The sequence below is a fragment of the Rhipicephalus sanguineus genome, chromosome 2 (genome assembly GCF_013339695.2).
Source record: "Rhipicephalus sanguineus isolate Rsan-2018 chromosome 2, BIME_Rsan_1.4, whole genome shotgun sequence".
Lineage (NCBI taxonomy): Eukaryota > Metazoa > Arthropoda > Arachnida > Ixodida > Ixodidae > Rhipicephalus > Rhipicephalus sanguineus.
In genome coordinates, this window is record NC_051177.1 from 147,437,867 (window position 1) to 147,453,917 (window position 16,051).

The 16,051-nt window shown below is 48.5% G+C and overlaps 1 protein-coding gene across 5 annotated transcripts in view; it reads left to right on the top strand.

The window, feature by feature from the left end:
• The window catches only part of LOC119383784 (transmembrane and coiled-coil domains protein 2), a 67,230-nt gene extending 51,179 nt beyond the window's left edge, over window positions 1-16,051 (top strand). For all 5 annotated transcript variants that reach the window (XM_037652086.1, XM_037652083.2, XM_037652085.2 and 2 more), the window contains 2 exons: window positions 2,307-2,491; window positions 13,767-16,051. In XM_037652086.1, coding sequence (XP_037508014.1) covers window positions 2,307-2,491; window positions 13,767-13,887 — 306 coding nt within the window. In that variant the 3' untranslated portion in view covers window positions 13,888-16,051. The remainder of the gene's footprint in view (window positions 1-2,306; window positions 2,492-13,766) is intronic.

Consider the following 16,051-nt stretch of genomic DNA (forward strand, 5'->3'; position numbering starts at 1 on the left):
AGGTCCTCCGCATAGCTAACGGCGAGCGTTATATACACACCCTTTGCCGCTGGACGGACTCAGAGATGGCCGGCGCTCATAAGCATTTCTTCATTACCAGCGAGATGGCGCTAGGAGCGCGACGAGCGCATTTAAAAGTCGTCGGCGAGCTCGCTCGCTTCTTCTTATATTTGCACAGGGAGAACCTTGCCCTTCCGTTGTCTGCTCGCGCGGTTTTCTCGCGGTGAGGGGAAGAGGGATGTTTCACGCTTTCACCGTGATGTCCGCGCTCATGTTACCGAGCGTACGAAAGTCACTCGAGCTCAAGAGACGCCGCTAAACGAACAAACAGAAGATGAGCGCGAACTATCAAGTGTCACAGCTCGACACTTGAAGCACGCTAGTTTCCTTCGCTGCTTCGGCCGCCTTTGTAACAGGAGCGCTGTTCAAGCTGAGAGTATCCATTGGCGAGCCTCACTTCGTATAGCATTAGTTCCTTGCTATCGCATTCATTGCTTCACCCTTGCGGCGAAACTGTGATTTCTTGAAATAAATATTAGAGGTCTGTGAATATTCGAAATTTCGAATATTTTTCTAATATTGTTTGCTATTCGATTCGCGCTGGAATATTACTATTTACACTTTAGTTGCACCAAATCATGTACATAAATAGAGTAAGGTGGATAATTGGGCATGCGCTCGTGTCGTCGTTTCCTTATTCTTCTGTGTTCGTGTGTGTGCGCTGTGTTAAGATGTACATAAATAGAATTCGGCCTCTACATTGCCTCATTCTAGATAAGACAAATATGTAACACCACCCCACCAGTGCTTTGTCAACCTAGCGAAAAGAAACACTTTCTTGTTGCTCTCATAAGAATATGCTTAGGAATCCTCTTTAACTGCAATTTCACTTTGAAGTATTCGAAAAATATTCTAGAAATATTCTAGAAATATTCGAAAAATATTCGATTCGATTCGCACTCACAATTCAATATTCGAATTCGCTTCGCACCCAAAATTTTGCTATTCGCACAGCTCTAATAAATATCCTACGACAGTTAGGCTGCAGCTATGACAGTTGCTGTAGGCAGTATAATAAAAAGTTGGGCGAGTTGGTGTTGGTTCATGATGAAAAGCGCATCGTCCTGTGTCTATCTTTTCTCGTGTGTCGTGTTAATCGCTGTTGGCTCTATGACATTGCTACTGCCATCATTGCATCGCCCTTCGTGTGAAGCATAGAATTTCTTACAATAATACCATGAGGGGAATCTGGCGCTAGTGTCTAAGCGGGCTCCTTGAGAGGCACTTCAACCACCATGGGAATGATGGGAAGTACAGGCTTCGGATTTGCTTCAGATGGATTAGGTTCTTGAGATTCGCGACGCTTGTTTGCCGAGTGTAAAACAAAGCGATATGAAGTTATTTCTAATTAAAACTTGCTTCATTTTTTTGTGCGTAAAACTTATTGAAAAATGTTTGCGTGACCGTGAGATGGAAGGGAAACCTGGGCAAATTCAACCACCAGGGTATGCATTGCCCTGCAATTGTGTTCCAGATTTGGCATCACAATATAATGAATTATTTTTTTTTACAACACTTGAAACAAACACGCTTGTCTTTCCTTGAAAGTACGCATTATCTATTTATGGAAATAGCAGTACCATATTACATGAGAAACACTTAACGTATCATCTGCTACGATGCCAGGCGCGTCTGTCCAAGTGGTCTGCCCCCAACGCATCTCTTGTTTTGTTGTGAAGTCGAGTCAGAAGAGCGTTACGGTGCGTCTGCTTAGCTTCGCCGTCGTTTTGCAGTCGATTGAAAGCGTTTCGACAAGTAGCGCTTATCACAAAACGTGAACTCTAAGCAATTTCCTGCACTGGCATGGGACACTACATCTATGCGCAGCGGGGAGTGTACGACGCTTTGCTAAAACTGTCAAGTACAGATTGTAAAGCCGCAACGTGGCAGCAAACCAGGAAACCTAGCGGTCTTCAGCATCTTTGAACAACAAAGGCACTGCTTGAGTGATTTGCAACGCACCCCACTGCCCACGCCTCGCAAAGAATGAAACTGAAACTGTAGAAAAAGATCCGTAGACAGTTCGCTAACTAACGGAATCCAATCCGAAGTCTGTACTTCCCATCATTTCCATGGTGGTTGAACGATCGCAGCGCCAGTTTCCTCTCTAGGTTATTGTATGAAACTCTATGGTGTGAAGCTTCCAAAGAGCTCTCTGCTACTTGCCACTGAAAGCAGCATGCGCATCACGTGATGTAACGGTACACTGTGTTATAAACGGTACACTGTGTTCCTGCTCTGTGCAGATCAGCCGCATGGAGCATCAGCAGCACCAGCAGCTACAGCAGCTGGTGAGCCTGGATGCCCTGGACAACTCGCAGGCACGTGCCCTGGGCCTCAAACTTGTCAACGTCCTGCTCATGTTGCTCCAGCTGGCCCTGCTCCTCGTCTCCACCATAGCCAACATCGCCATGCCCTTCCTACAGTCCAGGTAGGTGCAGACAGTGTTGGGCACTTAACTAGTAGTTGCTTAGTAATCGCCCATTACACACTAAATGTAAGCTCACCGTGAGCTTCCTTACGCAAATTGCAGATTCATTCCATTGGAACATGGATTTAATTACATATTTCAGCACATTTGCGTTATCATTTCAGTTCAGGTATATGAGCTTCCATGGGCTGCTTGGAAAATAATGGTACGCAAGACCGAATATGCCCTTGTGCTTCTTCCCCCCACAATTCCCCAAGTGCTCATGCCTCCAGTCATGCCATCATGCTATGTGCACTTGCATACTTTTTCACAGTAGTATTTATGAAGGCGCCATGCACATAGTTAATACAGACTTTAGAGGAAAAGCACAGACCACGAGAGTGTTGGTATGATAAAACTTGTTGATGTTGTTGCCATTTATGAAAAGGCTACAATTGGAGTTGCATAACTGTAGCAGTGCTCGTAGTATTGAAAAAAAGAGTTTTTGAATGTATTAAAAATATGTGGACAGCGTTTTTGATTTTACCCTTCACTATCGAAAAATATGTAGGCAAGAAAAAGAGAGGCAGTTTGCAAAATAATATTTTAAATGGTTGCACAAGTGCAAAGAAAAAATTCACAGCATATCCACGGGGTGAATGATGATGAGTGGGGCGAAGCTCCGGAGGGAATCATCGGTAAACCGTGAAACTCTTCCGTGAAATTCACCCAGTACATCATATAAAGAGTGTGAAACACCGTGTATATATTCAACATCAAACTTTTATTGTACTGTTGGTTTACGTGTTCCCTTCGTTATCACCGCTTTGTGATCGGTGAAATGCAGGGAAAGTGTCCGCTCCCGAGCGAAAGAGAAAGCGCGCAAGAGCGACCGCGTTCCCCGCTCGCCCTGTGAGAATTAACGGCAAGGCTAAAGGGAAGACACGACGCACGTAGCGTTCCTCTTCGCGTTCCACGACGCGAGGTCGGTAGCATGCCCAACGAAAGCCAACGGAACACGATCCTGCAGGTGCTCCGGCTTCGCATCGCCTCATGGTCCCATTTAGCCAAACATCTTGCTCAAGGTGTGCGTTGCGTTTTTCGTAGAAATAATTTCTTTATCATGTACATTAAGATGAAAAGTTGAAAGTTCACTAGAGTATATCGCCCGCAAAGTATGTCTTTCAGTGTGATTAAATCAAGGAACACTACGATGTCTTGTAAATCATGATATCTAGTGAATTGCTGATCTAGTGAGCAATTCATTAAACTAGAGCTGGCTACATGCATACTACTGCTACTACTACAGAGGAGGGAACGACCCACACCCTAAGGAGCTTCGCCCCTAAAAGCATTGCGAGAAAATTTTCATTTTCAAAAGGTAAAAATGGGTGTCCACAAACAGGAACATTAGGTACTTGCAAACGTGGTAAAAAAATCCACGATAAATGCAGATTCTGACTTTCAGTGCTTTAAATATTTTTTGATGATTCCCAAAGACCAGCAGCGTAACTTTGGTTTGCACTACTTTGTACAAAACAAAATATATTGTGAAACTTTAAGTAGTGAGGACTAAGCAGCATTGCGCTGTGTAAGCTGCTCACTCTTGGAGTATGTGTAAAGGACACTCTAAACGACGAAGGCACGAGTTTTCAATGATTCTGAGCAGTTTGATCTTATGTAGTTTGCCTAAAAAGCCAGTAAACAGGCTCCGACTTTTTTTTTTTGACATCCCCCCAACAAGCTTGCAAATTCATTCAGAAATACGGGGAAATTACATATCATGAATATCACTGTGCTGCGGGCTGTACAGACACTCCATTTTGAAAAACAATTCCCGTGCCTCTCTCCAGCACCTGTCCAATCCTCCTTGTATGCGAAGAAATGTAAAGTTGCCCATGGGGAACTATGGGAAACTTTACGTGGCACTGACTTCATCGATTGGTCCTCTGCACCACGAAACGGTGCCTTGGCCATGTGGTGATGTGGTTTTGGCCACGCATTTCCTGCGCTACTTCACTACGCCACTAGGGTGACCCTAGCACCGCTCTGACATGAGCGGCATGTGGAGGAAGCCTTGATTAGTTGTTGGCTGCATGCTGATGGCAATCACTGACATCATGTTACACTGCTGAAGCGTGCGAAGTCAGGACAGTGGGCTGCGCCTACCCCCTCTTCGCTGCAGAGAAGGTTGGCAAGGGCGAGCGAGAAACCGAAACCAGTTGAAGTGGGTGGTTCTATGCCCTGTAATTTCCTTATCACAACACTTATTTTGCAGAATTCTCGCAGCAGCATGTTCACATCGTACAAGTGCGCAGTTATCGCTCAATCACTCATTTCTGACCACAGGTTTGTTTACTGGCCCTTTAAGAAGACATGTCCATGAATGTGCAGACACGTTGCGAAGTGGTTGAAATATTTTTGGGAATGCTCTCATGGCTACAGTCGCTGATCATTTATTCGGACTCTACGGGAACCGCCAACAGGTCAGAATCATCGAGAGTCCGAAAAAAAAGGGATTCACCAGAAAAAAGGCACCTTTATTGGCCCAGTGGCCGAAAAACTTGTCTGCACACAAGCTTGCTCACGCACGACCAAGTCGGCCTTTATGTCAGCCTGTGTTTTGCCATTGTTTAAGGTTGTCAATAGCACTGTTACGACCTGCGCTTAATCCGCATTTGATAACTGTGGTGTGAGCGGCGCATCATCGGAGTCGCTATCCACCTGCGCTGGTTCGAGGACCTGACAGACGATCTCATCATCGTCCAACTCGGCGAAAACTCGAGCAACATCGGATTGAGGTCGGCCGCCTTCCACTTGGCAAAAAATTGCTGCTTATTTCACTCTCGCCAGTTTCTTGTAGTTGTTGCATTTCTTCATTAGTACCGACGGCACAGATGGAATGGGTGGGCCTTGTACGCCAAGCAACAGACAAGAGGGCGAGACACAAAGCGCGAGACGCAGATCAGGCCTAGCCGCAGAAACAACGGACAACACAACCCCTCGAATGCCAAAAGTGAATGACGTCGGGCTGGACCATTCTGCAGCGCTCATGGTATAGTCATAGAGTACTAATGGTGTACTAATGGTGTACTAATGGTGTACTAGTTCTCTCTTTGTCCATGTCGTACATGCATTTGTTCTCAAACATCACTCCGAGCTGACTCCGAGCGTGGCTTTGCTTGGCCTGCTGTTTGGCCGTGGTAGCCATTCAATGGATACTCGACTGGCTAAAGCCGAAAGGCGACTGTCATGTGCTCGAGGAGCACGAAAGAAAGCGACTGTCCACACGGCTTGCTGGTAACAAAAAGCATTTACCGTATTTACTCGCATAATTTGCGCACTTTTTTTCGCGAATTTGGAGCTCCAAAAAGGGGGTGCGCAAATTACACGGAGATTTCACGAGCACATCTGAAATAACGCACAATATATAGTCCTAACACGCGCGATATAATACATTAAAGAAGAAAATAAATTATAGCACAAACGAAGGGTTTTTAACAGAATTAGCACGTACTTTAACCAGCCAGATTCGGTCATGCATGGTCTAGTCAGAATCACTGGTTGAGAAGTCCGACTGAGAATCATCGCCGCGGCCGCTGTCCCCGCCCTCCCAAAGCGCGCCGTCCTTGGTTCCGTCGAGTGCGTTGAGGCGTCTTCTTGAAGCTCTTCGCGACAATGCTGGGAGTAACAAGGTGCCACGGCACGGCGATACCGGTGGGCCTAAGCTCTCGCACATATTTGAAAAGGTATTCTTCAATGGCAGGAAACTTTCCATGCTTCGGTCGATCCTCGGAACGATCTCCTTCCCGGTCTTGTATTAAAAAGCGAACTCTTCTGCGGCACGGTTCCCGTTTCCTTAGGCAAATTCTATAACAGTGAGCTTGAATTTTGCCGAATAGTTATTGTAGCCCACCGCAAGAGAACAGTGAAAACGCAACGACGCAACTGGCTGATCGCGAAACCTAAACTTCCGAAATCAACGAAGGCTGCGTCGCAGCGCGGACGCAGAGGAGGAGGGTCAGCGAGGGGAAATGTTGGCGCGACTGGCCCTCGCACGCCTCCGATGCAGAAAGTAGTCCGTGCCGTGTCGCGTGCATGCATTCTCACGGCGAGAGAACGCTCGAACAGTTCCGACAACCCGTGAACAGGTTTGGGTGTTCGGGTACGGTTGGTACGGTCTCGGCGGTTTCCGGAGAATAGAACGAAGTAATCGGAAGAAGGGACTTCGCACTCGCGGCCTGTCTTGCGTATGACTGCGCTTGCCTGCTCGGTGAGGGCCGCGGGGGCGCGGCCGTTCAAAGTTTCCCCGTGCTCGCGGCCGGCGAGCTGGCTCGAGCGGGGCGGGGAGCGCAAAATATGCGAGTAAATATTTTTTTTTAGCAAAGCTGGCTAAATATTAGGGGTGCGTAAATTATGCGAGGGCGCAAATTATGCGGATAAATACGGTATTTCAGAGGCGCCTGGACGCGCCTGCTCTCGGGGTGCAAACCGATCCGCGCACCGGGAGGGCGCGCTGGGCTGTCCGTCGTTTACACTACGCGGCGCGTGCGTGTTACAGTAGGCGAGGCGCCATGCCACATCTCCCTCCCTTAAGTGACTACACCGTAACGTTCAGGCACAAAGACTCTGCGGCCGGAATGGGCGGTGGTTGCTGGAACCCTCGATGTCTCTGCTACAGCATCGTCTGGCTTGGGCAGTGAATTATTGCTGTCGGCCCGCAGCGGGTCACCTTGCTGGGACGAAGCTCCATTGTAGAGGGCAGCTAGCGGTCCTGCGACTGTCGACGGCTCGAAATCTTCGTCGTCAGTGTCAGAGAATAATGAGGAGGGAAGCGGTTGCGCTTTCTTCTGTGAGGCCGGCAATGGGACGAGCATCTTTCTGTTGCGACGCACGTGTCCGCGCTCTGTTTGGACCCAGTAGGAGTGGGGAGTGTCTGCTTGTTATCTCCCCCTCGCATTTGAGGTCTCGCACCCAGACACTGGTGTTTGGAGAGAGAGCTGGTAGGTCCTTAGCTGCATGACGACGGTTGAAGTTTCGCCTCTGGCATTGTTTTGCTTCGAGGTCCCTTTACGTCACTTGTTTGTTGTCGACGTTTCCGGGAACGAGGAGGGCAGGAAATGCAGGAACTCGAGAGCGTAGCTTGCGTCCCATGAGCAATTTAGCCGGGCTGAAGCCTGTCGGCCCCGGCGTGTCTCTGTAGGCCAGTAGGGCGAGGTACGGATCGTCTGCTTTCGCGAGCAGATGTTTCACTGTTTGAACGGCGCGTTCCGCTTCCCCGTTGGCCTGCGGATGAAGAGGGCTGCTCGTGGTGTGGTTGAAGCCATATGCTTTAGCGAATTCTGCGAATGCCGAGCTCGAGAACTGCGGGCCGTTGTCGGATACCACTGTCACAGGGATGCCATGACGAGCGAAAATGCTTTTGAGGTGGTTAATGACGGCGTCTGCGGAGGTGGAAGCCAGGAGTGCAATCTCGGGGTACCGTGAGTGATAGTCCACACATATCAGGTAGTTCTTTCCCCGAAGTTGGAATAAGTCGATCCCCACCATCTGCCATGGAAGCTCTGGTGTAACTGTCGGCAGAAGCGGCTCAGCTCTTTGCGCGGGATTGAGGCGAATTGTGTACGCACCCGGCAGCAGACCCAGACCGTCTGAAAGTTCGGGATATCGTTCATCAACGCGTTCCGTGGCACACAGAAACTTGACGAGTCCCAAGCTTTCGATGGCAGGTAATCCAAGGAGTGGATGCTTCAGCTGCTGCACAACGTAGACGACTTGGTTCGACCTTCGCGACCTCCACGTGATCGTTGCGTCAAATTTCCAGACGACCTGAAGTGCCCTGCCGCTCGGTCCTGAGAGGGTTTCGCTTGCTGGCTGGAGATGTTCAGGAATTCCAGGAAACGTAGACGGGACAACAGAAACTTGAGCACCGGTGTCGATCTTTGCGATCAGTGGATAGCCGTTCAGGTCGACTTCGACAAGCCTTGAGTCGTGCTGAGCGTCGGCTGGTTGGTTTACGGCCCCAAGAAACATCGCTGAGGTTCCTTGCTCGAGCGTTGAGATGTCTCTTGACGGAACTTTTCTGCAAACACGAGCGAAATGTCCCGTTGTGTTGCACTTTGAGCACTTCTCAGTCTTTGCTGGGCACAGAGAACGAGAATGAGGCGCTCCACCGCAGTAGTCGCACGATTGAATATTTGATTTCGTGGCGTTGTTATGCGGTCGCGGCAGGTTCTTGCCTTTGCTGCGGTGATTGTGGGAGACGGCGTCGAGACCGGTGTACTCTGACTTGAAAGAGGACGGTTCCCCGGAGGCCTGAAGGAGCTGCTGCTGCTGCTGCTTGTGCACGGCCTCCTTTTGGCGTGCCTTAGCGAGCGCCATGGCGAGTGTGAGGTTAGCGTCCATCTGTAGGGCTTCGCAGAGCTTCTTGTCGCGGAGTCCCAGTACAAAGCGGTCGCGGATGAGGCGATCTCGCAAGTCACCGTAGTCGCACCTGTCTGCCATGTTGTGTAGGGCTGTGACGTATTGGTCGACGGTCTCAGAGGGCTCTTGTTCCCGCCGATTGAAGCACGCTGACTCGTACACGACGTTTCTCGCTTGGACGAAGTGCGAGTCAAACTTCGCCTTGACAAGGTCAAAGTTTTTGCTGTCTTCCGTGGAGAGCGAGAACGTGTTGAAAATTTGTCTCGCTTGGCGACCCATTACGTAGAGCAGAGTTCGCACCTGCATTTCACGCTCTTGGTGGACGAGACCCGATGCAAAGCGGTAGTCGTCGAACTCGAGGATCCATGCAGGCCACTCGGAGGCTTGATCAAACATAAATGGCTGAGGAGGCTTTAAAGAGAAGCCTGTCGCGGCGTTCGTAGCTGCCGTAGCGGAGTCCGTCATCGTGGTCGTTGGAGACCGTTGAGGACGACGAGAGCAGAGGCTAGAAGAGACGGCAGCAGGATCCCACTTCTGACACCATGTCGTGTGCTCGAGGAGCACGAAAGAAAGCGACTCTCCACACGGCTTGCTGGTAACAAAAAGCGTTTATTTCAGAGGCGCCCGGACGCGCCTGCTCTCGGGGTGTTAACCGATCCGCGCACCGGGAGGGCGCGCTGGGCTGTCCGTCGTTTACACTACGCGGCGCGTGCGTGTTACAGTAGGCGAGGCGCCATGCCACAGCAACCATTGCTTATAGCCAACAAACATAGCCTTTGAGATTGGCAGTTGTAATTTCTGCATGGATTTTTAAACTGGCATGACCTCCAGCCATAGCCAGTGCAAGCTTTCAGTGCTGGCAACTTAGCACAAATTTTCTACTGACAGCTTGTCACGGCATACGACGATGACGTTACACTCGATCAGCCAGCTGGAGTCCGAAAAAAATTGGACGGTGCAATGTAGGGCGTCCCAATTTCCGGTTGCGAGTTTACATTACTTCAGTTGAACGAGTGGCGGTGCTGCGAAGGTAGAGTGTACTAGAATATTTTGAGTGGTGCAACCGCAGCCGGCGCGCCTTGCAAACCGGTGTCCTCTCTCTTTTGAAGAAAGTAGCGGCGGCACTGGCATCGCATAATCTTGAATACGACCGGGGACGTGACGCGCAAATGAAGAAATGTGCGCGTCTCCCCTCTAGCCCGGCTGCACCGAGGAAAGTTGGCATGCTCCGACTCGCTTGCATTCGCGTCTATGAGTTGCGCCGTGCATCAGTGACCTAAATACAAAAAAAAAGGACAGCGTTTAAATCACTGCTACGTGCCCGGGTGCAAGACTGTATGCCCGCATGAACCAACGCCGCAAGATATCGCTTTGTAAAGCTCCAGTTTTGTGTGTCTTGATTCGCGGAGAAAAAGCGCATCAAGGCACTCTTCTCCCAATGATAAAGAGCGACAACTTGTGTGGGAAAGAAATTTGTGCCGACTTCACAAGCTCCTCGGTGCCGATTGCGCTGTGTGTGAATATCACTTTGAGCCTCACTGCATCGAGAGAGACTACGTGCATGTAATTAACGGAGCGGAAGTTCGAGTGCCGAGAAAAAAGCCTGAAGCGGTGCCGACAATTTTACCGTCGCCTCTCCAAGGAAACACCGGCGCCGCAGCCTCGGACAAAACGGCGTCAGCTTGCATCTGACGATCACAGTGAAAGGAAACAACGTCGCATCGAGCAGGGCAATGCATCGTCGCGCGACGAATGTTCAACAGTCGCTACTGCGAACGAAGGCGGTGAAACGTAAAGTGAAACGGGGGCGCAATCGTGGGCTTTGCTTCTGAGCAAGCCGAGAGGGTAGCCAAATTCGCCGTTCCCTTGACGTCGTGGGCAGTGCGTCAATTCCCTGAGCTTAACGGTGTGCATGCAAGTTCAAGCAATGCTTAGAGCAAATTTCAAGAAACGCCAGGTTAACAACAGTGTTTGCTAGAACTACATTGTTGTCGCGTTTACCACAGCACGACAAGGTACAATCACTCTGCGCATCTTAAAAATATATTTAAAAAAGAGATAAGCAGTTCCGTGTGCGAATACAACTGATGAGCAAAGCTCATTAGAAATGGGGCGAAAACGAATATGTACGTTTTGAAACTGCTCCTTTGCGCCGCGCCCCTTGTTTATTGTGCAACGCGCACCGAACGCCGCGTGCACCTTGTTTTTTTTTATTATTTTTAATTTTCTTTGTGCTGTGCGCGGCGTTTTATTGTCTTTTTGCGCCTTTGCTGCATCTATGTTGCAGGGAGCCGCGACGGTGGGGTGCGGGCCTAAGGAGCTTTGCTCTTAAAAAAAAAGAACTCGAGTCTGCCAGGGGCTCGCACGGCGCATATTAGTTGTAGCCGGCACGTTAATGTAGTACAGTTGCGATGGAGCATTCATTTCTACATTCTTTTTATTCTATTTCACCGCCTGTGAAACGCACCAGCAAGCAGCCACCTGTGATGCCGGGGGACACTTTCAAGAGTAGTCGACTGCAGCACCGCCGCTATTTTCTACACAAAATGGGCCGCTCCACGGCAGCCGGTTGCGTGACTCAAAATATTCTAGTACACTCTAGTGAAGGTGTCCGAATAAACGAGTATGTCCGAATTTTTAGCGTCTGAATAAACGGTCGGCAACTGTACTTATATAACTTACTGTGAGTAATGAGGAGCATTTCAAGGCACCTTGGCTCAGTGCGCCACCATATCTGCTAGGTTCGAGATTGTGGATGCTTGCACGCCTTGTCTGAATTGCAGTTCCTCGTCTGTACCTTGTGTTACATGCACTCAATTCAACTGTACTCCATGTGACACAGTTCTCCGATGAATCTTTGTGTGGAACGTCACTGTACAGTCATGTTGTGTAACGTTAGTTTCGAATTCCAGCTTATAAGTGCAGTCTTTATTACTAACAGTAGCTTTGCTCACATGAAGCATTCAAAACCTTTTATCCGAGTTATCAAGAGCATACCCTTCTTCAGGACTGCCTCGACGAAATAGTTTTATTCACAGATATTTTGGAAGTAGCAGTATACTTTATGGGCAGTCGACACTCAAAATCTGACATGGGGCTGTTTGTTTTGATTGAAGGCGCTTCGTGGCTTGCCCGCTCAGTGTGTTCGTACCTCTTACTTGTTGGCAATTTTCAGTCATTCCATAAATGCGACCAGCTGTCGCATGTTGTGCTTGATCAGCAAATGATACAAAGCATAAGATATTATGAAACTACCAACTAATTATGCATTAATTATGCATTTACCTGAGATGAATGAACGATTGCGTTTAGTCGGTGTGTGTGGCGGCTGAATGTGTGTCGAATGCATGTGAAGCAGCGCAGAAGGGATGGGAACACAAGGCTGAGAAATACACAGGACAGGTGTAGTGCCCTGTGTATTTCTTTTTCTAACGCTGATGTCCTGCTGTGCTGCTACTACAATGAAAACCAGCCTATTCACCAAGTTTTGCACTCTATTGCAGTGATGTATCTGTAAGCCACCACTTGCACACACCACTGCTTCAGGCACCTTTGCGCTCTCTACACTGAGTTGAAAGCTTATGGACGCAGGCGCCTGTAAAATATCTCATCCTTGCTAGTTGAAACACCAGCCATGTGTCCGCGGCTTGCAGTCCCTGCTTCAAGCTTTATGTCGAGTGACGTTTGCGACAATGAACAGAGAAGCGCTAAACATTATCGCTAGTGTGTTTGGCCCCTGAAAACCATGCACATACGGTTGGAAATCTTGATATTGTCATCCTTTAGGTCAACTGCATGGACAATGCTACACCAACGAAACTGCACGCAGCAAGGAACGGTGCACACAGCTATAGAAAAAGAAACAGCTTATAGCTAATGGGCTTAGGTTAGCCAATTGAAACCGAGTACTGCTGCATCAAATCTAGAAAGTGCCTAAAGCCTCAAACACACGTACGCGAGAGAATGGGCCAGCACACGATGCTCCGCGTCAGCATCAGTCGAGGAGGCCGGATTGCGTGTTGACGTGCACTTTGTTCATTAATATACGCAATCAGCAATGTCGTCCATTAATATATGCAATTAGTTTTCTCAATGTCCTCGATGTGAAGAATAAACACGGAAGCGGATTGAGCTGCTTCGCTGAGATGGCCGGTGCCCCTGTTTACAGGTAAAATGTGCTCGCATCGGGGCTGTCGGGGCTCCCGATCTCGTGAGTGGTTTTACTACTGTGTTTTGCTGAAGAGACACACTTTAGTCATCACTTTATTTCATTGGGACTTATTTTGTGTCAGAAACAAAGTGTAGGCAATCCTTTTCATGTCACCCTGAGTGGTGATACTGGCAAATGTCTCGATTGCCTTTGCCACGGTGACGCACGGCAACTCGTGAAGCGTGTACACTCAAACCTCATTATAACTAAAGTCACATCTGCCACGAAAATAACTTTGTTATATCTGAAAATTCGTTATAAACGATTATGTATCTGTAACACTGTGTTTATGACAACACTATTCTTCATTTACTTTGTTATAACCGATAATTCGTTATACCCGTGTTCTTTATATCGAGGTTTGAGTGTAGCTGTGTGCCCTCTCCCTCCATAGGAACACGGTACGACGTCGAGTCTACATGGCATGCGCTGATGCATTATAACGCGTACGTGTGGTTGGGGCTTTTAAGGGGCTGGAAACCTTTATAACGTTGCATTAAGGCGGTGCTCCTGCGGTGAGAGATGTTAATGCACGGGCCCTATGAGGAACTTTTCCTCTAGACTCTGTACTAACCCTATGGTATACCATGCTTCCTACCTACCAACTGCATGCTTGTTCTAAATCTTTGCCGTTTTTTGCCTTCATTTCATTATTGTATGCAGGTTACGAATTATCACGACTGCTCTTCTGATCCTGGCCATCGTCTCCGCTGCCAAACAGTGGCAGGAACTGTCGGCCTGGTTTCGACTACAACTAAACGAAGCTCTGGAACGGTGGAAATGAGCAAACACCAGGCATTGTCGTCCAGGAAGCGAACCGGCAAAGCCGCACTTGCGCCCAGGTGGCCCCCCTCTGCGTGTGGGTCCCCCGCGCTGCAAGTCGCGGCTAAAGCACCGTGCACGGCGTGCGCCGGCTCGGAACACCTCCACCTCGAGTCGCACCGAGCCGAGACGTCAGTGTTACATTTGCCACCGAGCAAAAAAATGGCCCTCGTGCCGAGACTTGCCCAAATCGAAGAGGAGGAGCAGACTTCGTCGTCGCCTGTCGGACAAAAGCTCTGTACTGCTGCTGCGCCCCATTTTCTTTCTGAACTCTCTACGGGAGCGTGTCATGCACAGTTGTTGTGTGTTGTTTCTGACTTCTTTTTTCCCTGTTTACCCATGTTCCGTGTCGTGTCGTCTTGCGAAGCATTGCGCCGCTGCAGAATCGACTCGCATGCATCATTTGGAATGGGTACTGTTACGCGGCGTTCGTGCCACCGCTTTACATGCGATGCCAACGCGGCAGTCATTCCTTTCTTGATTGGTGCCTTACAAGCTGTCACCGTGGAGAGAAGCGATTGTTTGTTGTTGGCAACTCTGCACTTCCGAGATAGATTTATTTCGCTTTAATTTAATGGTTGCTTTTACGAACTAAGGTTGTCCGCATAGGCTACGCAAAAACGGTGTTTAGCTTGCTTTTTAGCTGGGAGAAGCAAGAGTCCCGGTTCCCTCTCTCCCCTCGCACTTGCTTTCGGTGCAGTGAAAGGCTACACTATCAACGGGCTTAGGCAGCTGGCATTTTTTTTCTGTGTCCATTCTTTTCACTGCACGGAAGGGGATGCCTTTGCTCTCTCTTGCCACCGTCGGTACATTCAGCCCAACTCCGCAGCGGGAACTCAATCTTGCGCCTGGTGATGTCTGACTGAGTGCGGCACATTTACGGCTATTGCACTTCGAAACATTCCAAAGCGTATCATGCGAGTAGCTTCAGAGCAGCTGCTGCAATGCCGGTTTCCTGAACTTTGTGTGACAAAGTAGGATTGCAGGTCTTGTCAAGCGTTCAAAGGCGGTGAGCGTGTTGTATACACATTACATGTATGCGCGTGTACGATGTGTAAGTCATTCTTTTAAATATTCTGTGATAAGCGAGCAAAGGGATTTTGGTGTTGCCGTGCCGACTGCACGAGCCTCGCCGTCTAAGGTGGGACACTTTGCCACCACAATGCGGGCTCGTTGCAAAGTGCGTCACAAACTGCCCATTGCTTGATTTGGTTGGAACGTTTGTTTGAGCAGTTCTTCCATGCCGCTGCTTTCCTTTTTTCCCCCTCCTTCGTAGGCCGGGCGAGTGTTTCACATTTGGACACATGGTCCATTATTAACGTGTTTTACGGGGCATCATGTTATAGTGATGACAGCGTCTCTCTGCAATCGCATTGTCTTTTTTTTCTCGCGCTTAGTCTCCGTTGCAGTGAGGCCTGTGTTGTAGTAGGTGAATGATTTTTGATGCATTCCACATCAGACTGTTGATTATAGCACGTAGGTTTGTGTATGTCGTGACTATCGCTTTAATTTACACTAGGAAACGTGGAAAGTTTTCGTACCGTTGTCATGAAACAGCATCCATTTAATTTTTCTTTTTACATAGTTGTAAATGCAAGACCGGATGGCCACCACCGTTTTATTTTAATAACTTGCGTACGAGGCAAACCAAAATATTTTAATTGCACTTAGATTTGTGTGTCTTATGCAGCAGAGCTATCACTTGCGCGAAGCAGATGTTGAGAGTACTACTAGTAAAAAAGGCGTGCATTTTCAGGTGGCTGGATAGTAGTGGTTTCATATTTTATAGTAATGTCTATTGGCTTTGCTGAAATACCAAAGTTTCATGCTCTTGTCAAAGAGGAAAAATGAGATTGTATGGAGTGAACACTTTTTAACAGCGTCACGGTGATATTGTTATGCTGAAGTGACCTAGGCTGTTTACTGTACTTTAGTCTGATTGAAAAGTGCTGTCCTATGTCAGATCGAAAATGAGGTTATTGGTGAATGTTTTTTGTGTTGGTACTGTCACAGTGAATGTAGACGTTAAGTATTTCTGTGTCTAAATTTGATTATGGGCAATGTTTAATGAATCTGACACTTCAGTAAGTGTTTTTAAGGTTAATAAAAATGGAAAGTACACTTGA